The sequence below is a fragment of the Oryza brachyantha genome, chromosome 4, assembly GCF_000231095.2.
Source record: "Oryza brachyantha chromosome 4, ObraRS2, whole genome shotgun sequence".
In the NCBI taxonomy this organism is placed as follows: domain Eukaryota; kingdom Viridiplantae; phylum Streptophyta; class Magnoliopsida; order Poales; family Poaceae; genus Oryza; species Oryza brachyantha.
The window spans coordinates 5,116,641-5,143,354 of record NC_023166.2 but is presented as its reverse complement, the minus strand read 5'-3'; the positions used below and the strand labels follow the sequence as shown (position 1 = coordinate 5,143,354).

The window sequence follows — 26,714 nt, the reverse complement described above, 5'->3', positions numbered from 1 at the left end:
CTCACTGTTTTGCCATTTCTTTCTTATGACTATATTTACAATCACTAGCTTATGTAAGTGCATAAGCTGTTGCTATGGTCCAATAATCCTAACTACTTAAGGGCCCAGTGGATTTGGAGGAAAAACAATAGAACTCAGATTCATATGAATTAATTCTTAGGAAAGTAATTGGTTGGTAAGAATGATGTATACGAAAACTAAAGAAAATTTTCTTTCCTATAAGGTAGAACTTAGGAATTTTTCTATCCATTCATCATTCGTAATTTTTTTATGGATGGATGTGTTTATATTTCTATTTTTCTATTAGTTATTTGTTCACCTTTTTTATTTTTTTGGATTTAAGATTCCATATCCCACTAGGTTAGTTATTTTCTAGGATACAAATAGGGTATCGTGTAGCTTGGTAAAGCCAACAAATAGTTTAATACACACATCTTCAGCGTATCGTCAACTTTTTTGACAAGAGCAGGCCTTTGGTGTGAGGTTGTCAGCCTCACAATATAGTTTGTGTCTGTTAACTTGTCGATCGGCTAGAAACATTATGACTAGAGTGCATGTCAACTTGTCGATCGGCTATAAACATTATGACTAGAGTGCATGAGGGCTAGAGTTTATGGAGCGGGTACCATAAATGTTAGGCTATTAAAATGTTTGGCCATAACAACTCTTGTGTGGGAAGAAGACTCATTCGTTGTGCAAGTTGCGGAGTGCAGGGAAAGTGTACATCCCATGCAGGAAGAGTAAACTAATATATTTGAATAGCCATGATCGTGGTTAAAGGAGCACCGGAACATTTCATACACTTGAGTAGATTTATAAATAAACTTGATGGGAATAGGATTGCATTGATTTTTACGAAAGTAGATCAACTTTTCGTGGGACAAGGGGTGGACCCTAGAAAATATGAACCGGTGGCGGGAAGCCATCCTTGGATAAACATATATGGTAGACATAACCTTTGTTGGATAATACTAATGTGAACCTAAAATTTGTCCACCAGGTCTAAAATTGTGAACTTTACTTATGATGTTAGCTTTAAGCAAAATAGCCATAGCCATCCTTGATATATTGTAACACCTGAGGAAACATAACAACTAAACATCTTTGCCAAAAAAAATAAGTTTTAGAATAATCTCTTCATAAGACAAAAACACCACTAATAAGCATTCACACAGATAGAAAATAATTAATTGGATATATTGTGGATGTACAGTACCATACATTAACAATAAAAGACATCCTTACAGGTAATAGTCACATGAATAAATAGGTGTGTAAACGTTTAACTAACAAGTAATAGTCTCATCATTCATTATGTGGTAAGGACATGCTTGCTAACAGACCAAAATAAACATGAGTAGAGAGAAAGAAGGGGTGAGACTGGTAAACTCAGCAAGTGAATTCTTTTATCAAGCTATAGCAATACATTAAAATTATAATCCAAATAAATACAAGTAGATTAACCCTTCTACAGTTCACTCTCAAAAACTAAAAATGAATGCAAATGAATGCACATGTCATGCCATGCTATTGCTCACCATGCCCCTTCGCAGGAACGTACAACGTTGTACCGATAATGCCCCGCTGCTGCGTGACTTAACTTCCAATGGATGATATTTGTTGCACTGCTTCTTCACCCTTCTAAGTGAATTATTATTGCAATGGTTCTCATTCTCATAAATTAGGTGAAGGCAACCAATAACAAGTTAAAGGGGTAGCATAGCAACACCACTATATCCACTTGTCTTTACCGACGAAGACTACATGCTCTAGTTGCGACCGGAAGTGGAACCACATGTACAAGAGTCACTTCAGACATACACACAAGACACATATATCGTAATATAGATAACATGCATGATTCCTACTCTAGAAACCCATAGAAAAATCTAAACTAGAAAAAACCAATAATTTGTATCTTTAATTTCACATCACATAACATAGTAAACAATAACATTTCTGAAAAATAAAGAATGTGGACTACAACTTTCATATATACACCATAGGGTAATTCTTTTATTTATATGACCTAAAGATACAGATAAAACAGACAAGAACTGCATTTTTCTAGAAAACTGTGCAGTACCTAATCAAAATGGCATTGACAACAAACTATAACATAAGAGCAAGTCATCTTTTATTAAAATAATGTGGTGACGCCCAGTAGTTCATAGTTTAGTTGTTGCCTGTGGGCTATGGCAATAACTTGTGACTGCTTTTCTTTCCGCTGGCTTATCTCAGTTCTATGTTTGGTCCATGTGGTCCTAAGTACTACTTTGTGCTCGCGGACTTCATATTGTAATAAATATATGTGAGACCCTTTGTGTATGAGTCTTTGATGTATCAGCAATGTATTTATGATTACCAACTACTTGATCCATGGATTGGTACCTTATTCACGAAGGTTCCCTGCCTCTAGAAACGAGGGCCAATAAATGGTTTCCAAATAAGAGATAGAATAAATAGGTGACTACAAAAATCCTTTTCGTTTTCAAAATAAAACATTGAGTAGTTGTCTGTAACTGAATCAGACTCTAGGTCTGCTTGAGGGTATAAATATATTTGTTAGGAGCCTTCTAGAATTAGATCAATCTCAATATACTTCGGTGCGTCACAACATTAGTTGTAGTTTTCGTCAGAGTTAGCTCTTGGCTGAGTTGCATCGATTAAGTACTACTTTTAACACTTGGTTAAGTTCTAGGAATATAGTAGTTGTATCAGTTAGATCAAGACTTTCGTGGTGAGATCCGATATTTTGATCATTCTTGTACAAGTTCTGGTTATCAGATTGTTTCAATCAAAGTTATATGTTTATATCTTTTGTCTTTCTAGTTGATTGATGTGTAATTCTATAGCCTAGATTAAGATTTTCTTGTTTTAGTCCAATATTCTAATCGAAACCTTTATTATTGCTATCAATCTTACTCGTTTGTTTTGAGTTATATATATTTCATGCATTATTCTAATAAATCACTCTAAGTATTTTAATTCAGATTATTAATTGACTTTGCTATTCTCAATTTTATAATGTATTGGTTAGGTCCAATCTATATTGCTGTCTTGATCAAATAGTAGTTGGTAGATTGTATTATATTATTTATTGTTTCATCGGAGTTTTAGCCGATGAGTTATCTTGTTATTATTTAAGTTTTTGTCATTGACTCATATTAGATTGATAATGAAATATAAGATTGCTAAAGTTATATATATGTGTCTAGTATGAACCTATATTGTCTTGGTTTAATGCGATCTATCAAGGTTATATCAAATTAAATTGATTGATTACTATGGTAAACCTATATTTACTCGCGATAGATTACAACCAATGACTGCTAATGCGACTTTAATAGTTAATATATATTTATTCAATTTTTAGTTTATTTTTATTGGTCATAATCTTATACTATCTTGGTTCAGTCCGATTTATGAAATTACTCCTAATTATATATTTAGTAAATTTGAGTTAATTATTAACTAGTTCTATTCGACTAATTTTATTACATTTTACATGTTTATTATTACTTTGATAATAGAGAAGATCATTCTATTACTGTAGTTTTAGGTCACACCTACTGGTTACAATATCAACCATCGGCCTACAGGCCGATTAGCTAATTAAACTAAACTTTGTTCGTTGCTCATCAGCACGATTTGAACCAAAGAATTTAGGAATTGCACTGAAATTAAGTACATCTTCCTGACCTTCAGCATGTCAGCGTAATCTTGGCCTACACTTATGTGAATTTTGCATCAACAACGGTTTTAAGAGGAAGATGGTGTGACCATTACTACTTGGGAGTTGGGATATGACCAAAGTTCACATGAACTAACTTTAGGGTGTTCTACATGCTTGGGAACCTAGAAGACAATTGGAGATTTCGTTGATGATGCACAGAGAGAGACATAGATCAAATCCATTGTTTGTCCTCTTGAGGTAACACTGAATTCAAATGGCTATCAATTTTAGATATAAGCTTCATTTTAGATCCACGAGTACTGGATAGAAAGATCTCCGAGTTTCCTTTCCAATAGGTTTAGTTTCAACTATAAATTTCATCCTGGTCAATCATAGTTAAAGAAACAAAGTTAAGTACTACCTGTATTAAGCCTTTGTGTTTCTAACCATTTGGAGCCCTGGCCCAGGTAAGGCCATGTGTTGTGGGCCCATCCTTGTGCTGTATGACACTAGATGGGGTAATGGATTTAGAGAAAATGGGCTACCGAGTGACCCATTATATCTGGAAATGACAACTCAACAGAGTTGGGCCCGAATCATAATATGATATCTGATGGTCAAGGATACTAACAATTTGCGAAAATATGGTGGCTCGACAAATAAGAAAAGCGGAACACAAATCCTCAATCCAGATACAGATATGCGCATATAGATATCCATTCTATATCAAATAGATATACGTACAGATCTCTCTAACACACGAATCAATTCAAGGTAATGGTGCTAACCGGATGTTGATATGCTTGGTATCATCACTATGAGCCAGTGAGAAGGTGCCTTCAGCTGTGAGGTTGTGATAAGTCACTGACAGCTTGTATTCGCCCAAGAAGGCACTGAAATTGAAGGAGCCGCGGTCGTTGGTTGTTCCTAGGGTCTCCTTGCTCTGCCACTCTCCTAGCAGCTTGTCGACCACATCTCCTGCAGGAAGGTTGCTGAAATTCTGGTTTGTCAGGCACATTTGGTAGCAGCTAGCGTTGGCGTCCATTGCGGTCCATAGCATTATGCCATCCACGGATGGATGGGCAAACCCTTCTCGGAGCACTTCTTCCAAGTAAGCAGCCTGAAAGATCATATATATAGTACGTATGCTAATAATACAATGAGATAGTTATTACTACTAACAATCCCCTCTTGAGAAGATGAAAATACCTTGTGTTAGGTGATCAATATGTAAGAAACAAATCAGATGACTCAAAACTGAAAAGACTAGCTATGTATATACCTGGGTCTTGGGATCGAATGAGCTGCTGATGTCGATCTCGGTGAGCCAGATGGGGAGGCGAAGGGTCCCAAGCTTATCGAGCACGGCACGCACGTAGGGGATGTTGGGCTTGCTAAAGTGTCCCTCGAGGCCGATGCCCTCGAAGGTGACGCCTCCGTCGGCGAGCTGGCGGAGGCGGGAGACGTAGGAGTCTGCGCTGGAGCTGAGGTCGTCGCAGACCTCGATGACGTTGAAGTCGTTGAGGAAGAGTGTGGCTAGTGGGTCGGCGCGCTTGGCCGTGTTGAAGAACTCGACGGTGGCATTGCTCCCAAGGCGGTTCTCGTAGAAGTCGAAGTGCAACATCTCGTTGCTGACGTCCCAGTGCACGAAGTCGCCCTTGTACCTGGAGAGAAGGCTCTCAATGCGGCCGGACACGGCGGCATGGAGCTGGGATCCTGTCAGGTTCTTCACCCACGCAGGCGTGTACTTCGGGTCCTCCCAGAAGATGTTGTGCCCGCGCACCACCGCATCGTTGGCTTGCACGAACTGCAGCAGCTGGTCTGCCACCGTATAGTCTTCTTTCCCCGGATACGGCTCGGTCGCGTACCACTTGAGCTCGTTCTCGAACACCGCCGCATTGAACCTCTTGTTGAACCATTCCTACAAAATTAAATGCATTCGTGTTTTATGTTGTTATCAATCACCGTTTCATTGAATAAATCAAAGAAAACAATATATTAAAGTATATCGTACAAATAAAATTAAGAAATACTAGGTGAATGCTCCGGATTGCCACTCAGAAAAGAAAATATTATGATATTATCTAAAATAAATAGAATTATATTTGTCATTGTTTTTCTATTGAAAATATTTGATTTGGAGGTGAGTTAAACTACCTAGATTCCCTCGTATTCCACGCGCACGCTTTCCGAACTACTAATGATGTGTTTTGCAAAACAGTTCTTTGAAAAGTTGCATTAAAAAGTCATATTAATCTATTTTTTAAAATTTTATAATTAATAATTAATTAATCATATACTAATATATTGCTACGTTTTTCGCGCCGAACATCTAACCCTAGTATATTATCACCATAACGCGGCCTAGGTGAGACGATAGATACATCATAAACACTGTTTTTTCTAAGGAGTACATAAAACCAAGAAAATAAAGGGGAGTATTTAGTACTAGTAACCTGATAAGGCTTGTTCCCAAGGATGGTCCTGCTGATGGCAGAGCCGAATGGGAAATCTCTGGTGATCTGATGCACCGTAACCTTAGCACCAACCAGGCGATTTCCGTTGCTGTCTGCCACGTGGACGTTTACAAAGCGTTTCCGGTTCTGATGTGAAATAAAATTGAATGCTGACATCATCGGTTGTTTCTCACGATAGTAGCAAGGGCATTAACAATGCATTACAATAACAATAACTAGTATGATGTTCGTATAATAAAAAATCATATAACAAGTAAATGAAGTCTCTTGTATGAGACATGATTTTCTACCTAACACCTAAGATATAATGAGAGATGAGTAACATTAAATTTAAATATGAATTAGTACTGTTTATATTGTAAGAGCATTATCTAGTATCAATTTTGTTGTGATATGGATTAAATGAAAGTCATGACTAGTGATTGCTCTCAACAATCACTTCGTCAGAGTCCCAAAAGTAGTTTCATTCTAGCATCTCTCCGTCTAACAAAAATTGCATCGTTATAGTTTAAATTTAAACTTAAAAAGACAATCTTATAGTTTAAATTGGCTACACTTATTTTTAGGGCAGTGGTAGTAATATTTATCCAAAATAAATTCATTCGATATCTTCTTATTTATCCTAGATCCACAAATCAATAAGTTTTGTTCGTTTAATATTTATTTTTCCAACCGATCACCTTTGCCCCCAAAACACAAGCAAACATGTCTAAACAAATAATTAAAGAAGTAAGTAAAAGGACAAACACATTCGTCAAATCCATAAAGAGCTGGTATAAGAGTTTGTATTTGCAGAACAAACTAGTACAATGTAAAAAATGTAGGTCCCATCGTTTCATTTTTTTCATAGTTTTGTTTTTTTGAAAGAAAAATAACGAAATGACCTATTTACAAACAAAAACTAATTTATAAGTAAAATTTTTATATATATGTCCATAATAATTCAAAAGCAAATGATATAAAATAAACTAAGACAAAAAATAACAACATCAACCCTAAAACTAAGTTTTGAAATTTAAATTTTAACTTATAAATAACTGTAAAATCGAAACAATGGGAGCCCTAGTATAAAAGATAGTAGGTGGGAACTAAAATTATACAAAAGTTATTGTACTATACGTCTTGGAATCTCGAAATCTCTTATAATTTGTATAAACAAAACGGACACAATCTATTATATTTTATGAAGGAAAAAGAAAGTTCCTATTACTCCATATATTTCATATTATATGATTACTTTGATTTTTTTATGAAATCAAACTTTTTTATGTTTGACCAAAATTATAGAAAAAATATAAGGATATTTTCAATGTAAAAGAAATATACTCTCACAATATCAATGTTCTATTTAACAAAAACTAATTTAGTGTCGTGGATACTGCTATATTTTTTTTATATAAATTTGGTCAGACTAAGAAGTTTATCTTCAGAAAAAGTGAAAGCATCTTATAACATAAAACATTATAAAAATTGGAGGGAGTAACAAGTGAATTTATTGTTTTTCCTTTTACCTTGTTTTGACCACCCAAGGTTTTTAAGTAAAGTTATTCGGCGCAGGTGTACATTTTTAATTATAGGCTGTGGGACATTTGGTTTTGAGTGAGGATGAAGTTTCCTAAGAATATTTTACCAGTTGAATGCGGTCCTCTCTATGCTGATTCCATTCTTCTGGTGAAAATGGTTGCAAAGATGCACTTCTGATTGAGATTGTGGAAGCATTTGGGCTTGCAGTCTGCAGAAAATAAATACAAACTACGTGAATAATCAATACTAGCTAGACCCTCTGCGACTCAACTGCTCAACTCATGCAATGTACACAGGAATGTATTTTCCTGTTTGTCCATTAAAGAAATCCTTCACACGTTGAGGAATTAATTAAGTATCACCTGGAAATATAGGACCGAGGTTTCTGAAGCCGAGTTGAGGGTAAAACCACCCTTGAGAAAGGACCAACAGTCGTTTCGCACCAGAGCTGTACCAAGGCATTGAGATGCAGCATTTGCTAGCGTTAATATCTTTGCTTTCACATGAGCAGTTGATGTCCCATCGATTTTCACCCAGCCTGGAGAAATCAAGCAAGCATTCCACAAACTTAGCTTTAATTAACCCCAGCAAATGCCAATTTAATCCACAAATTTATTTTGTAAATAAACCTTTTAGACACACCTCGTCTGTGGGAAGCAAATGTTGCAACCAAAAGGGCATGGCATTTTCCAGAACAAATATTTATGGAGTAGCCAAACTGTGTGGTTTTCCAGTCAATAGAAATATTCAAATTATTAAAGGGTTTATTTTTAGCATATAATTTAGAAAAGTTTAAAATGAAAAATATATGGTTTGGCAGAAGATATTCGGTGCCCAAGCCAGAAGGGGACATCTTTTCACTTTTTGAAGGACAAAGCCAAATAGTATATTTATAAACAGAAAATAATTTATGAATAAAAATTTTATATATGTATTCATAGTGATCTAAAAGCCAAGGCTAAAAATTAAACTATAATAAAAAAAATCTCAAAATCTGTTATAAGTCCAAATTTGGCTTATAAGTATAAACAAAAGCCAAAATATGAGGTGGACAATGTATATGCCTGTTTTAGTTTACCATTGATTTTTTTTGTGTCATGGTTTCATGGGTTAAGAATACATAGCTGAATATGAATTCATCGAATTTTATTATTTTTTCATATTTTTATTTTTTAAATTTTAAACCAAATCGTCGCAGAACTTATTTTTAGATATGAACGTTTTGGTTACGTGTCTAACATGACCAAATAACACTATCATGCTATAAGGAGTTAGAGAGATGGTACTCTTCTACCACACCAATGTCATTGGCGTGGCTAAATAATATTGCACGTTATCTAAAAATAAGTTGTAGTACAATATATTTTAAAATTGAAAAATAAAAAGTTTGTAAAAGAATAATAATCACACTTTTTTCTCTAGTTTGATAAACATGATTTAATGCTTTGAAAGGCATTTGTAAAATTCAAAGTTAGCAAGCATGTACGGTCGACGGATGATTGAAAATTCAAGTTGTTGCAAAATATCATGTCCTATCTATATAATTTGACCCATGCCAACACTAGGGTAATGTAAATGAACCATATCTATGTAAATCTGTTAGGATCCTAATAGATTGAAACTAAAATAACATATCCAAATTTTAAGAAATCCTATGGAAGCTACAACTGCTGACTTCATACCCTTCCAATTTGAATTTTTTTCTAATGTATAAATAAAATGCAAATATGGTACAAATAATAAATTCCATGTTTCTTTAGGATCCAGTACGATCCCCATGTCATTAGCTACGGTTACACGTGTAAACCCCTAGACTAATGACACAACAACTCCAGGAATCCAATCGCTCAATTAGTTGATATATCTTACACTAGCACTGCCATGCCAACAAAAAAGGCAAAAAAGAATTAAAAAAAGCAGGGCCACGCAGGAAAATGTGTGCGCCAAACAGTGGCAAACATGGTACGAAAATTCGCCGGGCTGGCTTGTGGCAGCACTTGGCTGCATGTATGGTGTATGGTAAGATGTATATAGTACACGTGGACAAAGTAATTCTTTCGACAACAGCATAGAAGAAAGGCTAGCTCACACGCGTACATTCATGTTGTACACAGACCACCAACAACCATCAAAACTAATGGGTGACTATTTGACATATTTACAACTAAAAATAAATTGCAAATAAAACTTTATATCTTAGCGATCTAAAAGATAAAAGATAAGGCTAAAAGATAAACTATAATAAAAAACCCCAAAATCTACTTCAAATTTACGATTAAAAATTCAAATTCAAGCTTATAAGCATAAGCAAAAGCGAAAAAATAGGGCTATAAGATTAGTTATACTAGTTTGTTTTTGGAATCTTTGATAATTAAAAACTTTTAAAGCATATATCGTAAAATATAAACAAAACAAGTCTAATATTAAATATGTTCAATCTTTTAAAATGTTAACTCAATTTCATATGTGTCAATCAAACACTAGTTTTTTTAGGGTTTTTTGTGTTTCAAATTCCTATAGGAATCCAATGAACACTACAATTTTCCTATTTTTACTTGTTCACAATATCGTGTCAAAGATATAGGATAGTTTCAATTAGGAAATACATGCACACAATTTTTCCCACCCCCTACAATATTTTAGGCGCGTAGGGCCATTTCCACTAATGTACACATAGGAGGTGAAAATGGTGCCTTTTTTTAGAAGCAAAGTCGTTGATTTGAACAATCACAGTACTCGATCTGTCGCCTGCCTCTGGATGCCATACCTAGTTGGCACCTAATGGGTATCAAGTGAATAACCTCTTAATAGACTCAATAGATAGGGAATTTAGCAAAGGATAACATAAATCAATATGTTATATAATTATCCCCAAATGTCAAATGAGCAACACAAATTATCAACAATCTAGCATGGTGCCTCATGTCCATACCATACCTAGTGGTACCAACAAATAGGTAATTTAGCAACTAGTAACATAATAAATAAGTTGTAAAATTATCACGGAAAGTTTAAAGAGCAAGAAAAATTACACACAACATAGTATAACTTTATCAAAGTTTAAGACATCAGGTCGAGCAACTAAAAGAGGTAGCGAGATATGTAAAAAGATCAACTAATACATGGGTTATCCATGATTTTAAAGCCTTTTTGCGCCCAATATATTCTCAGGTATAGGGCATGTCCATGGACAAAAAAATTAAATCCACGTGCATGCCCACGAGGCAATGTACCTAGCGATACCGGATCCATGCATAAACTTACCGTCTCTAATTAGCACATCCATGTGTATATCCATGCATAAACTTGTGTCATTATTTGAAAATTAAATAAGGTCTAGGTGAGCAATGGTGGTGATGGGTTGAGATAAAGAAAATAAGTGAAGAAATTAAATAGGAGAATATTGTAAGTACCAGAAGTGTTATGCAATGGATTGAAATCCTAACATAACAATGTCCTTAGAGTACATCTCAATTCCTCTCGTCCATCAAGTTGTAGGATGTACCTCTACGTTCTAAAATAAGTTTATTTTTTGATATAATGTTTGACTATTCGTCTTATTTAAAAAATACGATTAATATTTTTATTGTTCTTAGATGATAAATAGTACTTCACACTTGACTATTTTTAAATTTTTTTAAAAACTTTTAAATAAAACTATGATCAAACATTGGACACATAAACAACAACTTTTTTGAGATGAAGGGAGTACATAGCATACTGTATTACTCCCTCCTATTTTCTTCTTGACGTTGGACGGTTCCGTGGCTGTTTGGATTCAGTGACTTTTTTTCGTCTTTTATCACATTGGATGTTTAGACGTTAATTAAGATGTTTAGACGTTAATTAAGAGTATTAAATATAAACTGATAACAAATTTTGGAGGATTCAAACATGCCCTCATTTTGAAGTAACCAACATCACGTATTTGCAGATGCAGCCAGGGTTACCGAAACTGCGGTAACCGCGGTAACCGTGCCCTCCGTGGAGGCACACTTTCGGTAAGCCGTGGTAACCGAGTTTAAATTTGAGGAGAATTTAAAAAAATTGAGGAAATTTAATAAAAAAATATATGTTTTATATGTTGATATATAGTGTAGTTTTGTCAAAAAAATTTATGAAAAAAATGTATTTCCGGCGTAATTAAAAATTATAAACAAGAATTTCGGGAAACAAAATTAAAAAATAGCCTATTGCAAATAATATTTCATAAGAAGATGGTTAAGAATATTTTGTTGTTAAGTCGTTATTAATTCACAGTAGACACTAGGGTACATAACGTTGAAATACAAATATACAACGATGGATATATGGAAAATATGTATGGAAAAATTATACGTGCACGTTAGTAATAATTGGTAGTAGGTATAGGTGTGGCGCAACAATCAAAATAAAGTTATTACTTATTATTGGTGTGAATTATTTGGTGAAGGGTGATATGAGTTATATGATGGTGTATGTTTGTATGTTGCAATATCAAGAATTTAGAAAAGGTCATATGAAAATTTTCTTATTTTCCCTAAAACATGTTCTATTTTCCTATTTTTCCTATGTCACAACTCACAAATGTAGTCACAAAGTGTTTTCTTATTTTTCATGTATTTTTGAAGATTTTTTAATGTTTTTTTTGCATTTGACATCACACTCATGGTTTCCTCGCGGTAACCGCGGTTTCGGCTGCAAAAGCCGTGCGGGAAACCACGGTTTCCGTCGTTCTCGTGTGTTGTTTCAGCACATACTTACCCGCGCGGTAACCGTGCAAAACCACGCGGTAACCGTGTTTACCGTGTGGTTTTGAATTCAATTTTTGTGTTTTTAAATTCGTTGCGGTTTTTGTGGTTAACTTGCGGGATCCGCGGGAGTGCGGTACCTCGGTTTTCGCGGGAAAACGGTTTCGGTAACCCTGGTACCATGTAAAAGATGATTTACATTAATAACAATAATAGAAGCACAAAAAGTACTTTATGTAGCATGTAAGAGAAAAAAAATACATTTTAGCAAAAATAGTAATGAAAAACATCTTGAAACGTTAAAAAACTTCAATGTCGTGCAACGAGACCAAAAAAAATGTTTCATAATTTCTCGGAACTTCATTGGAATAAATCAATCGTCAAGGTTTACATGTATATAAGAAGGGCATTTTGAATATTTTGAAAAAAAAATTAGCATGCCAAATGCCGTAGAACCATTGATATGAATAGACAATGCCAGTGGTAAATTGTTAAATCGAGACAAATGTCAATGAATGATGATTTTTAATTGGTCAGGGTTCTAAGAAAAAAAATATTTTCTTTTGTACCATGACCATGCGTTTGGGGAGATCAGCCACTTGGTTTACCGTAAATACACTCAGTTAGCCGATAATTAATCAACTATTAACTTATCACTCTAAAAAATATCGAGTTAAAAATATATATCGTTCAGAACAATATTCGGTCAAAATTCTAAATCCGATGAACGATTTTATGTTATATAAATCATAATAAGTTCATGATGTACTATTTACTTTTTAATATAAACTGAGCATCTAATTAATTTGAAATAAAACGAGGCAAGAGAACGGCCGGTGACCAAATGGTTGTCTCTTTGTCGTTGCATCTCAACCAGGGTTACCGAAACCGCGGTAACCGTGGTAACTGTGCCCTCCGTGGAGGCACGGTTTCGGTAAGCCCGGTAACCGAGTTTAAATTTAAGGAGAATTTAAAAAAATTGAGTAGATTTAATAAAAAAAATATATGTTGTATATATTGATATATAATGTAGTTTTGTGAAAGAAATTTATGAAAAAAATATATTTCCGGTGTAATTAAAAGTCATAAAGGAGAATTTTAGGAAACAAAATTAAAAAATAGCCTATTGCAAATAATATTTCATAGGAAGATGGTTAAGAATATTTTGTTGTTAAGTCATTATTAATTTACTCTAGACACTAGGGTACATAATATTGAAATACAAATATACAACGATGGATATATGGAAAATATGTATGGAGAAAAATTATATGTGCATGTTAGTAATAATTGGTAGTAGGTATAGTTGTGACGCAACAGTTGTTACTTGTTATTGGTGTGAGTTATTTGGTGAATGGTGATATGAGTTATATGACGGTGTATGTTTGTATGATGCAATATCAAAAATTTAGAAAAGGTCATATGAAAATTTTCTTGTTTTCCCTAAAACATGTTCTATTTTCCTATTTTTCTTATGTCACAACTCACAAATATAGTCATAAAATGTTTTCCTATTTTTCATGTATATTTAAAGATTTTTTAATGTTTTTTTTTCATTTGACATCACACCCGCGGTTTTCTCGTGATAACCGCGGTTTTGGCTGCAAAAGCCGCACAGGAAACCATGGTTTCCGCTGGTTTCCGCCGTTCTCGTACGCTGTTTCAGCACATACTTACCGCGGTTACCACGCGATAACCGTGCAAAACCGCATGGTAACCGTGTTTACCATGTGATTTTGAATTCAAATTTTTTGTTTTTAAATTCGTTACGGTTTTTGCGGTTACCTTGCGGGATCCGTGGAAGCACGGTACCGTCGTTTTCGCGGGAAATCGGTTTCGTAACCCTGGATGCAGCATATTGCAGGAAACAAGCAAGAGTAGCAAAGTACTAGTACAGTAGTACTGACAGGGGTGATATTAGGCCTTGTTTAGTTTGAAGTTTTTATTTGCGAAAACATCAAATCAAATGTTTAGACACACATTTAGAGTATTAAACGTAGTCAAATTATAAAACAAATTCCAGATTAACCACGAGACAAATCTTTTGAGTCTAATTAATCCGTCATTAGCACATGTTGGTTACTGTAGCACTTATGGCTCATAAGATTCGTCTCACGATTTCCTCCGTAACTGTGTAATTACTTTTAGTGTTCATGTATATTTAATGCTTCATTCAGATGTCTAAAGATTCGATGTGATATTTTTTAGAAAAAATTTTAGAAACTAAACGGCTGTTAGATGTCACGTAGGCTAAGGTCACTCGTTAAAGAGAAATTTCTGTCAGTGCAAGTGTTCTTCGCTACTTGTCTTAAAATTTGCATGACAGCACAGCAGTTAGTACTTTCTATTTTAATCATTACATATTTTTTATTTTTTTAAGTCTAAAATTTTACCAGCTAGACCTTATAATCTAAAATTTTTATAAAACTCACTCCAAATTCACTCCAAATTCAATCCAAATTCAATCCAACCTCTCAAACACCCCTCTCCACTGACAGCTCCCTCCACCCAGTCCCTCCGCCGGCGTGCAGGCTCCAGCTGCCTCCGCCGTCCCTCCCCCATCGCCGTTCCCTCCTCCTCCCCGTGTGCAAGGACGATGGCGGCGGCCCGGTGGTGACGCATCCGGCCGTGGAGGCGGCGGATCTGGCTGATCTGCCCGGGGCGGCGGCGGATCCGTTCGGGGCTAGCGGAGGTTCCTGGTGGCGACGACCTCGGCCGGAGCTTCCTGACGGCGACGACCTCGGCATGGATCTGGGCGGATGGGAGACTAGGGCGACGGCGTGCGTGGCTTCTGGTGCAAAAGCTGCCGAAAATACACAAGATAGCCAAGGAGCTAGAGTGCGGCCGCTTGCTGGTGCAGTGCTGTTGGACGCGCCTTCCCAGCCCGTTTCTGCTCTCGATCCACGGTCGATCCGTCGATCTGCATGCTGTTTTGGGCGCACGCCTCCCTCCGTTTTCATTTGTATGCGGGCACCCCGTGGGAATCTTTGGCCCCCACTCCCCCAGGCGCATAGGAGAGCATGCCGATGCCAGTGAGATCTGGGCATCTGGCTATCTGATTGTGAGTTTGTCACCCTTCCTCCCTGTCATTTACTTCTTGGTTTCTTCTTTTCTAATGCGGGGCCTAATATTATTGCATTACACTACCTTGTCTTGGAAATTAAAATTGTGGCACGATGGTCTTCAAAATTTAAATTGTGCCACAATGTTGCGAAGTACTTGTTGTCATATTAACATCTTTATATTTAAATTTCTATTCATTTTACACCTAGTAACCTCTCACTCCGTACTATCTCCATATTTATTATTTAATGATAGATATTCAAATCTATATTTATATTGGGATGGATGAAGGGTAAAACAAATTGATTGGAAAACTAACTGCTCTGAGCTGATCATCAATCCACTCGTGGGGCTGGACAGGCTCATAATACCTTTTTGGTTTTTTTGACAGGCTCATAATACCTTTTTGGTATTTTTGATTATTTTTTCTGTGTAGGTTCAAGTTAATTAGGTTCGACAACTGCGTTGGGTTTTCTTCATATTTTAGATGCTACCCTACTTTGGACTGACTAAATATCTTTTGAGTTATGGACTGACTAAATATCTTTTGGGTTAATTGGATCGATGCCACTCCAATTTCTTTAGTTTTGAGATGCCACTATAACTTGCAAAATTGAAACCGTACCATTGTTGTTACAACTTTACGTGTACTTGAGATATACTAATTTACTGTTTAATGCATAAATCACATCTTTGGACCAAACTGTCCCTATCTTGCTCCTCAATCCCATTCTTCCTATCCATTTTACTCACTCCATCAGCTCCTCCCGTTCTCTACTCCAATGGCAGCACACCCCTGTGCCTAAGCCCCAAAGTAGAAGACGATGGGAGGAGAGCACCGTTCGGTGTACTGCCCTGCTTGATTAGATGCTGAAGCACTTGTTCCTGCTTAAACAACTTGTCATCAACTATTTCAAGGCCTATTCAAACCGCGGGCTATGACGGGTTTCGGGCCAGGCCTGAAAAAACTGACCAAAAACCCGGTCTGAGCCTTGTCCAAGCTTAACAATCCATGGAAAAACAAAGTCCAAGTCTGGCTTGACCATCGGGCTTTCTCGGGGCGGGGCCAGACTTTTTGGGTATTTTCAGCCTTTCTTGGGGTTTTCATAAATTTTGGGGTTTTTTTTTGGATTTTTGGGCTTTAATATCTAGACCTGGGTCTGGTCTAGTGCATGGTTAGACCATCCTAGAGCTGGGCTTTCGGTCCGAACCTAACTTGAACAGGCTTAACTGTGCTAACTATTTCCTTCACTGCAACTACGGGAGGGCCATATGATGCCCGCCATCCCTGAAAGCCAGCTCCTCAAGGGAGACAAGATATGATCTGGTCAATTATGAATTTCTGCCTTCCAAATTCAATCTTGATTCCCATCTCAATATAAGTATGACTGATCTAATTTCTTGTTCAATTATTGCTCTAATATATCACAACTACCACATGCTGCCATGTATTTGGTGGGGGTTTTGGGGGGGGGGGGGGGGCACCGGCGGATGGGTAGGGTTGTCAAAGAGTCGAGCTCGAGCGGCCTCGTTTGTCTAAGCTCAAGCTTGACATGAGCTCGAGTCGAGCCTATGTAACTTTTGAGTTTCTAGACAGGATTTTCTTAAGCTTGATAAAGCTCGACCTCACTACCGAATTTACTCATAAGTGATATAATATATATTTAATAATAATATATTGATAAAAATATTTTTGTTAATCATGTCACTAATCTAGTTAATCATGTCACTACCGTTTGTTTTATCTTATAACTTATAAGATTTTCTAAGTTTGTCTAGGTTCATTTATATATTAATGTATATGTGTCTAGATTCATCAATATACAAATGAATCTAAGTAAGACAAAAAATCTTATAATATAGAATTGAGAAAATAGGTATTTATAGGGTGCGATTGTTCTCCCTCTCTTCCTAACTTCAACACTCATGTTTCTCCACACGCATCCTAGTAGCTTACCGCTATATTTTTTTTAGAAAACATATGGAATACTTGCTTTTTAAAAAATCATTTTTGTCCATTTAAGTTTTTTAAAGATAATACTTCATCGGTTAAATACTTTGGTCTTATCGATATTATCCATGAATTAATGTGTATATTTTGTATGTCTATCTAGATTCATTAGCATTTATATATGAATCCAGTTAATGTTAAAAATTCTTAGCATGTGAAATCGAGAGAGTACTCAGTTCATTATGTGATAATCCATCGCTCTAATACATGTGCACCGAAGAAGTTGTTCCTCGCCCTGCCGAATGCTACCTTACCAGAGTTAATCAGAGTTGTGGTTGAGTAAAAGTTTTACGATACTTTTTTCTTAAACTGTTTTTATATTAATTTGCTATCACAAAATACAAATAGATTACATGATGGCTGTAGTAGACAAAAAGAGCATTGCATGCGCGTATGTTTGCCTACAAACGGAGGCACAAGCACAACCAACTTTTTGGAGGGTGGACATGTGAATATCCACTGAAAGTGTCACCCGGTTTCTGGGATATTTTAACAGGTGCGCGTGCATGCATGTCGTTACTCTTAGCTATAGGACAAAAAGGCCAACACTACAAATTACTTCCTCTCGCTCTAAAAATCTCCTCGTGATATTAAGAGATGATACCTCTGATTCTTATCCATTGATTTTACAATTAGTCTTAATGAAGAAAACTTGTATATTATCATGTATTTTATTATGATTTCATTTATCATTAAATATATTTTAAACATAATTTATATTTTTATATTTGCATACAATTTTTGAATTGATTGAATTATCAAACATGTAAAAAAGTTAACAATGTTATATAATAGAAGTCGGAGGGAGTATTGAACTAAGTTTTTGTCGAGTTACTAAGGTTGATCAAGGTTGTTTTGTGTTTGTCAAGATCTTTTTCGGTGCTTGCAAAGTCAGTTAATATGTATATGTAAATTAATTTCCCCTCCCTATGAGAGGCCATAATACCTCTTTCAAAGCTAATGCACACTACTGTCAGTACGTCTAAGGACATCATTATTATTTATACGAAACAATAGAAAAACAGAGGTAGTGTGGTTGGGTGAACAATTAGGTGCAAATTGAGCAAATTTTCGAAAGATATACTTCGTTTTCCCCTCTCAAACATAGTCTCCGTTTCAGAATATATACTATAATAAGGTTCAGGGAATCATTTACCCAAGATATATTTCAGTCTTTTGGCCTTCTTCAATTATTTTTAAAATTTGCATGTGCTCTCTTCAGTTGGATTTACCGTTCATTCATTCAATTTTTATCAATACTACCATTTGTTTCCAACGATACAAATTAGCAAGATACTCTGCATATATTGGCCGTGGATAACCCAAACGTTTTGCAAAATTGCACCAGCTATATATATATATGTGTGTGTGTGTGTGTGTGTGTGTGTGTGTGTGTGTGAAAAAATCATATGAACTATTCAACTACGTATATTATTTGAAATGATAAAAAATGCAGCGAGTTACTCACAAGAGAAGCTGTATACGGTTGCCGCAGACATATTATACAGCACAAATGCTGGCGAATAGTTGCCGTCGTCCTCCTTTCTGAAGTCCGTCACTTTGTTCGCCCAACGCAGTATGCCACCATTGTACAACGCAGGCTCAGGATGTGATTTGCACTGAAGAAGAAGAAGAAAAATGACCGGCCGGCCGTGTTCAGAGTTCAGGCACGTACGGTGAGAGAACGAGCAAGAAACAAATAGAAATGAGAAGGTGCTGCAAGCTTAGGACCTCAGTGTAAGCTCTGTAATCGTAGCGCACTCCATCTGAATGATGCATGGATGAAACAGCAATGTTAATTTTTCTATTTATCAGGCAACTAGGCAAGATAGGCCCCAAAATGAGCATGACTTATTCCATGGATGAGCTACTAACCGGATGCAGTGGGTGGAGCTACAGAAACGATGAGCAGCAGCAAGAGCAGGGGCACGACGAGCGCCTTCCGAGCTGCAGGAAGAAGAGGCGGCGACAGTGAAGTAGTCTCCTTAAGCTTCTTGCCGATCTCCATAGGTTCCAGTAGTTCAGAAACACGAGCACACAGTCTAGCTCTCTCTTCTGTCTCTCGTGATTTATTCTTGGATCCATGTGTCTGCAGATCAACGTATATATAGCAAGCCAACAACTGGACAGCTAGGTATGTACCTACCCCTCTGGTTTTATAATTTAACCCAGTTGATTTTATTTACATTTGACCATTTGACTATTCATTTTTTATAAATATATGCAAAATTATAAATAATATTTAAAGTATCTTTAATAATAAAATAAAGCACAACAAATAATTAATAATTATGTAACTTTTTAAAGTAAAATAAATGGTCCAATGTAAATCAAAAGGTTAACTGTGTCAAATAATTAAAAAAAAGGAGAAAGTACTATCAGGTAGTTAAGAAAATTACAGTGTTGATATCATACAAGTTTGTGGGAAGCTATATAATCCATCTTATTATAAATATTTGCTGTTAAGTATATAACATAAGATTGATCAAACATTTAAAATTTTGATCACCAATATTTTTTCAAATGATTGGTTTTAAAAAATAAAATGTTATACTTAGATTTGCATATGAAAGTATGAATTGAGTATCACAAACATATTCTAATATAACATTGATGGTTAAAATTTAGTAGTATTTATAGACGGATAGTGTTTTGTAGCTTATTTCACAGTATGAAAACCCTAAAATTTCTACTGTTAAGTAGGATTTCCATATTTAAGAATTAAATTTCAGTCCCACGTTAGGATATCCTTTCTGCTGGAAAATTCAAGTTTAACCACAATTATTTCTATAATTTCTGAAATTTCCTGTTGACTGATATACGCAAATAGTATTTATTAATTTTTGAGATATAGAACCGTACCAATAAGTGATAACCCATCTCAGCAACACGTACTCTTCAGCCCATGATACAAAAGGATCTTAGCTATACAGATGAATAGCCAAAATCCTTTATTATGGGACGTAGTTGGTTTGTAACGTGTCACCCTGCATATCTTTGGAGCGCTATCAAGATGCACGTTGCTAGTGCACGTCGCTGTACTTATATGCCTACACCTACCACTTTGCTTTGTGCTTTTTAACCTGTCCAACTTGTAAAAGGTGAAGCAACAAATTTTGTGATGAATCTTTTTTCTTACTGAAATTTCACGTTATGGAGTAGCTTACTTTTTTGAGTTAATAATCAATATTAAACCAAACACTAGCTAGCATTACACCACGCTACACCCGGCCCAACCATCCACTAACACCGTTGTGAGATACCTATATTACGGGTATCCATAATCCATACATGTACGTATAGGCTCAGGAGTATCAGATAGGAAGACAATGATATCTGTACTGGATTGGTTAAGGAGTTTGGTAATATCCGGATTGAACGGCAGGAACACAGACCCAATCGTATCCAATAAGATAGATCTTAATCTTATTAAATTAAGACTCTACTTTATCTGTAAGCCTGTTAATGGTAAAATTTATATTTTAGCCATTAGAGATAAAATCATGAAGATGTAACTGAATTGGACTGAATAGAGGGATTGGACTATCGGCTGGAGGCTGAATTGGATAGCTGATACATAAATGAGTCAGATTAGAGAAAGGAATCCGATTGGGATACAAATCAGATGAAGATGATTCGGAAAAGAGATAGAGCTCGTATGAAAACAATAAATAGCAATTTTAGTTTTTGATACTTATCTTGTTAGGAAAGATAGAGTCTGTTTGTGTTAAGTTAGGTAAACAGATACGAGTCTATATCCGTTTCTCAGTCGGTTTTAGGGGTATAAATATAGCACCTAGTAGTTTGTAAAGGATATCAACAACAGATCTTTTGGTGCATCGCAGCCTATTTCGATAGAGCGATCTCTTGACACAAGGTTAGTCAACTTTGCAATGTAAATTCGTAATTATCAATTCGTCGGATCGATTAGATAGAACTTTCTCGGTTTAGTCCGATATTCTGTCTAATCTGTTCGACGGCTTACTTGAGGTTTTGTGATTACTTCGATCTACATTCTAGTTTGGAGTAATGGCTTATCTTCAATCAGAGTTTGTGCTTGAATTTGATCATGTTTGTTAATATAGGTTTGGTTGATGTGATTCTGTCTCGGCTTAGTCCGATCAATCATGTTTTTCTAGACTTACGTTTATAGATTAGACTGAATGCTTGCATATTCTTTTTGCTGGAGTTCTAGCATGCATTATCTTAAGTAATTCATTGGCCAGTTTATTAGGCTTGTAGATTATGTGATTATATCAGCATAGATTGCATATATACTGTCTCGGTATGGTCCAATCTATGTTAATCTGATCCGATCTTGTTTTAGAAGCATCTTCGATCTGTTAAGTTTAATAAATAGGTCAATGGGTTATGCTGGCCTAATAGTTGTCTATCATATTATGCAATATTATGTTGATCTCATGCTTAGACATGCTTAAAACCTAAACTGCCTAGGTTTAGTCCGATCTTCTAGGTTTACCTTGAATATGCATAATGTTACTTAATACTATTGAATACTGGTAATTAATCTAGTAATCTAGTTTTATTATGTTTAAATTTGGATTAAGCTTTATCGGCTGTTGACTGCATGTATGATAATTCATAAATCGAGTTGATCGGCTAGTTAGGCTCAAAATTATCTTGGTTAAGTCTGATATTTTAGGATTGTCTAGTTAATTGACCTGTGTCGGAGATATGGGCCCGAGGGTATCCCTGAGCAATTGGCGCGTGACAACTGTGGGCCTAGAAACTCCCAGGCCTGATGTGGAGCCGCGACACAATCTTCCGAAAGGTTCTGATAAACAATCGATTTGGGCAGAGCCGCGACACACGTCAATTCGGCTTATTGAGCCCCGCAATCGCAGCACCACATCTGCCCTGGTTACCGCCGTGCCGGAACACAGATGGCCTAGCCGAGAAGACTAATCCCTGTTAGAGAATCGAAGAACACATACAAGAACAAGAAAGAAAGCAACCAAAATTACAGATGAATGATTAAATTCATGAGTTGGGGTCTCACAAACAGATCTAGCGGCGAAACTGTTCTTGACAGAAATAATCTAAGCAAAACCCCCACCCTAATCTAGGCGACGACTACTGATATATAAATGCTAGATTCATGCAAGACCCCCTGGACGCGTCCTAATGGACTTGGACACGATGCATGGCCCAAAAGGCCCAAAGACGGTGACGCAACACCGGAACAAATTCTGGATGCCAACTTGTTCGGTCAATTTCCGTTGACTCGGAATGAATTTGGATGTGGGACCAGATCCAATGGAAAGGTTATCTTCTTAGCTTTCCATCCATATAAAGAACGTCCCAATCCGAGCACGTATGCGATCTGGGCGTCCGTTTAACTATAGAATGGTCGTGTACTTCGAACAGTGGTCGAAGTCGAATTGGTTTGGCCCTCGAGCTTGACTTGGACGTCCTTCATGATCCTCCACACCTCCAAGCATCTCTCTAAATGTCTCCATGTCTTCTCCATGATTCCTAATCCATGATTCCTAATCATAATAAAATCATTAGGTAGCAATCTATTCTCCAAATCATACAAAGAAGAACATAGGAACGAGCTCACCTCTAAATGTAATTGTCTCGCGTGAGCTCTAGTGATTGGACCTTGAATATCCAACGGAGGTGTATTATGTGCATCAGAAGGAGTGATGACCTCAACATCCTCCCCCTATTGAATTGAAGTCGTCCTCGACTCAAACGCATCCTCATCTCCCAAGTATGACTTCAAATATGAAATATTAAAGGTAGGACTAACCTCGAAATCGGGAGGCAGCAGTATGAATAGAAGAATGAGGGTTGAAACCATTGAAGTCCTAGAGAGACAGCCTAGAGGGGGAGGGTGAATAGGTGTCCTAAAAAAACTTTTCAAATCACAGCGGTCAGTACAGGGGCCGGACCATCCGGTCGGCACTCTCGGGTTGGGTCGAGAGCTCTGGCCGGACCGTCCTGGTTAGAACATCGGACCGTCCGGTCAGTGAAAAATGCAGATTTGACAGTCTACTTTTTCGGTGATGTTCCTGGGAACGTGATGTGATTATGTGTGTAACACAAAACAACAGAAAGATCGCAGCAATAAACAGAACATGAAATCATAAGAATAAAGACACGAGAGATTTATCCCGAAGTTCGGATCTTTCGATCCTACTCTCCGTTGAGGCGCTCCTGCGAGCGGGATCTCTCTCAATCCTTTCCCTCTCTTGGCTTCCTCCAACAAGGCCAACACGAGTCTCCGAATTCACAACTAGGGACTAGCAACCCCTTCGATCGACCACCAAGGTCAAGATCAAGGCGACTTGCCCAACCCTAGATTGCAATTCGCTCTACCCTGCAGCCTTCTATGAGAAAGCACTGAGAAAGCACAAGAATCCACTATCAATCTTATCTATTCCCTTGTGGAGGTTAGGCACCAACCTTCACAACTTGCTCCCGGGCGATCCACACGAATCGGAGGCTCGCGGGCGACGCCTATCCGTCTAGGAGATCAATCTCCCAGAGTAATAGGACACCTTGACTCCACATGCATCCATCAACGAAGTGTAAACCAGGTGGATGCACAATATGTCTAGTTATCCCGGTGTGCATAATCGAATCATTGTTGACATTGTATGAAAGGTGAAGTTGATGGCAGAATCCAATCGTACTCTTCATGCTCGGGAGTTTTGCTATCGAAGTTGTGTTCGACCCCGAAGTATAAACCAAGTGGACGCACAATATGTGTAGTTATCCCGGTGTGCATTATCGAATATTTTTTGACTTTGTATGAAAGGTAAAGTTGATGGTGCAATCCAAGTGTACTCTTCCTGCTCGGAAGTTTTTCTACCGAAGTTGTGTTCAACCATGAAATGTAAACGAAGTGGACGCACAATATGTGTAGTTATTCCGAAGTTAATAGTTGAATCTTGTTCAACTTTGTATGTGTGGTGAAGTTGATCGTGGAATCCAAGTGTACTCTTCATGCTCAGGAGTTTTGCTACCAAAGTTGTGTTCGACCACGAAGTGTAAACCAAGTAGACGCATAATATGTTTAGTTATCCCGCTGTGCATAATCGAATCTTTGTTGACATTGTATGAAAAGTGAAGTTGATGGTGGAATCCAAGTGTACTCTTCATGCTCGGTAGTTTTGCTACCGCAGTTGTGTTCGACCACGAAGTGTAAACCATGTGGACGCACAATATTTGTAGTTATCCCCATTGCATAGTCGAATCTTTGTTCACATTGTATGAAAGATGTAGTGGATGGTAGAATCCAAGTGTACTCTTCATGCTTGTGAGTTTTGCTACCGATGTTGTGTTCGACCACGAAGTGTAAACCAAGTGGACGCACAATATGTGTAGTTATCCCGAAGTTAATAGTCGAATCTTTGTTGACATTGTTTGTGTGGTGAAGTTGATGGTGGAATCCAAGTGTACTCTTCATGCTCGGGAGTTTTGCTACCTTAATTTGGGTTCGACCACGAAGTGTAAACCTAGTGGACGCACAATATGTGTACTTATCCCAGTGCGCATCGTCGAATCTTTGTTGACTTTGTATGAAAGGTGAAGTTGATGGTGGAATCCAAGTTTACTCTTCATGCTCGGGAGTTTTGCTACCGAAGTTGTGTTCGACCACGAAGTGTAAACTCAGTGGACACACGATATGTGTAGTTATCCCGAAGTTAATAGTCGAATCTTTGTGGACTTTGTATAAAAGGTGAAGTGGATGGTAGAATCCAAGTGTACTCTTCATGCTCGGGAGTTTTGCTACGGAAGTTGTGTTCGACCACAAAATGTAAACCAAGTGGATGCACAATATGTGTTGTTATCCTAAAATTAATAGTCGAATCTTTGTGGACTTTGTATGAATGGTAAAGTTGATGGTGGAAGGCAAGTGTACTCTTCATGCTCGGGAGTTTTGCTACCGAAGTTGTGTTCGACCACGAAGTATAAACCAATTGGACGCACAATATGTGTAGTTATCCTGAAGTTCATAGTTGAATCTTGTTCGACTTTGTATGTGTGGTGAAGTTGATGGTGGAATCCAAGTGTACTTTTCATGCTCGGGTGTTTTGGTCCCGATGTTCTATTCGATCACGAAGTGTAAACCAGGTGGACGCACAATATGTGTAGTTATCCCGGTGTGCATAGTCGAATCTTTGTTGACATTGTATGAAAGGTGAAGTTGATGGTGGAATCCAAGTGTACTCTTCATGCTCGGAAGTTTTAGTATGGAAGTTGTTTTCGACCACGAAGTGCAACCCAAGTGGACACACAATACGTGTAGTTATCTCAATTTGCATAGTCGAATCTTTGTTGACATTGCATGAAAGGTGAAGTTGATGGTGGAATCCAAGTGTGCTCTTGATGTTCAGGAGTTTTGCTACCGAAGTTGTGTTCGACCATGAAGTGTAAACCAAGTGGATACACAATATGTGTCATTATTCCGGTGTGCATAGTCGAATCTTTGTTGACATTGTATGAAAGGTGAAGGTGCTGGTGGAATCCAAGTGTACTCTTCATGCTCGGGAGTTTTGCTACCAAAGTTGTGTTTGACGACGAAGTGTAAACCAAGTGGACGCATAATATTTGTAGTTATCCCCATTGCATAGTTGAATCTTTGTTCACATTGTATGAAAGATGAAGTGGATGGTAGAATCCAAGTGTACTCTTCATGCTCGGGAGTTTTGCTACCGATGTTGTGTGCGACAATGAAGTGTAAACCATGTGGATGCACAATATGTGTAGTTATTCCGAAGTTAATAGTCGAATCTTGGTGGACTTTGTATAAATGGTGAAGTTGATGGTGGAAGCCAAGTGTACTCTTCATGCTCGGGAGTTTTGCTACCGAAGTTGTGTTCGACCACGAAATGTAAACCAAGTGGACGCACAGTATGTGTAGTTATGTCGAAGCTAATAGTTGAATGTTGTTCAACTCTGTATGTGTGTTGAAGTTGATGGTGGAATCCGAGTGTACTCTTCATGCTCGGGAGTTTTGATACCAAACTTGTTTTCAACCATGAAGTGTAAACCAGGAGGACACACAATATGTCTAGTTATCCCGGTGGCATCGTTGAATCTTGTTCAACTTTGTATGTATGGTGAAGGTGATGGTGGAATCCGAGTGTACTCTTCACGCTCGGGAGTTTTGGTGTCGAAGTTGTGTTCGATCACGAAGTGTAAACCAGGTGGACGCACAATATGTCTAGTTATCCCGGTGTGCATAGTCGACTCTTTGT

At 37.1% G+C, this 26,714-nt stretch overlaps 1 protein-coding gene across 1 annotated transcript; it reads right to left on the bottom strand.

Annotated features, from left to right (window-relative positions):
• Positions 1-4,269: 4,269 nt before the first annotated feature.
• On the bottom strand, positions 4,270-19,533 carry LOC102708887 (endo-1,4-beta-xylanase 5-like). Its single transcript, XM_006652072.3, has 8 exons — positions 19,357-19,533; positions 19,213-19,247; positions 18,950-19,100; positions 8,040-8,215; positions 7,784-7,885; positions 6,133-6,279; positions 4,959-5,597; positions 4,270-4,796 (listed from the first exon to the last, which is right to left on the bottom strand). The coding sequence occupies exons 1-8, from the start codon at positions 19,487-19,489 to the stop codon at positions 4,446-4,448; spliced, it is 1,734 nt and encodes a 577-aa protein (XP_006652135.1). The 5' UTR covers positions 19,490-19,533; the 3' UTR covers positions 4,270-4,445.
• Positions 19,534-26,714: the final 7,181 nt, after the last annotated feature.

Bases quoted from the DNA above. Each gene is read 5' to 3' on its own strand.
- LOC102708887 (XM_006652072.3), bottom strand. From the start codon at position 19,489: ATGGAGATCGGCAAGAAGCTTAAGGAGACTACTTCACTGTCGCCGCCT. The intron at 19,101-19,212 runs GTCCTAAGCTTG...CTTCTTCTTCAG, and splicing joins ATTACAGAGCTTACACTGAG to TGCAAATCACATCCTGAGCC. The intron at 5,598-6,132 runs GTTACTAGTACT...TTAATTTTGTAG, and splicing joins TTGGGAACAAGCCTTATCAG to GAATGGTTCAACAAGAGGTT.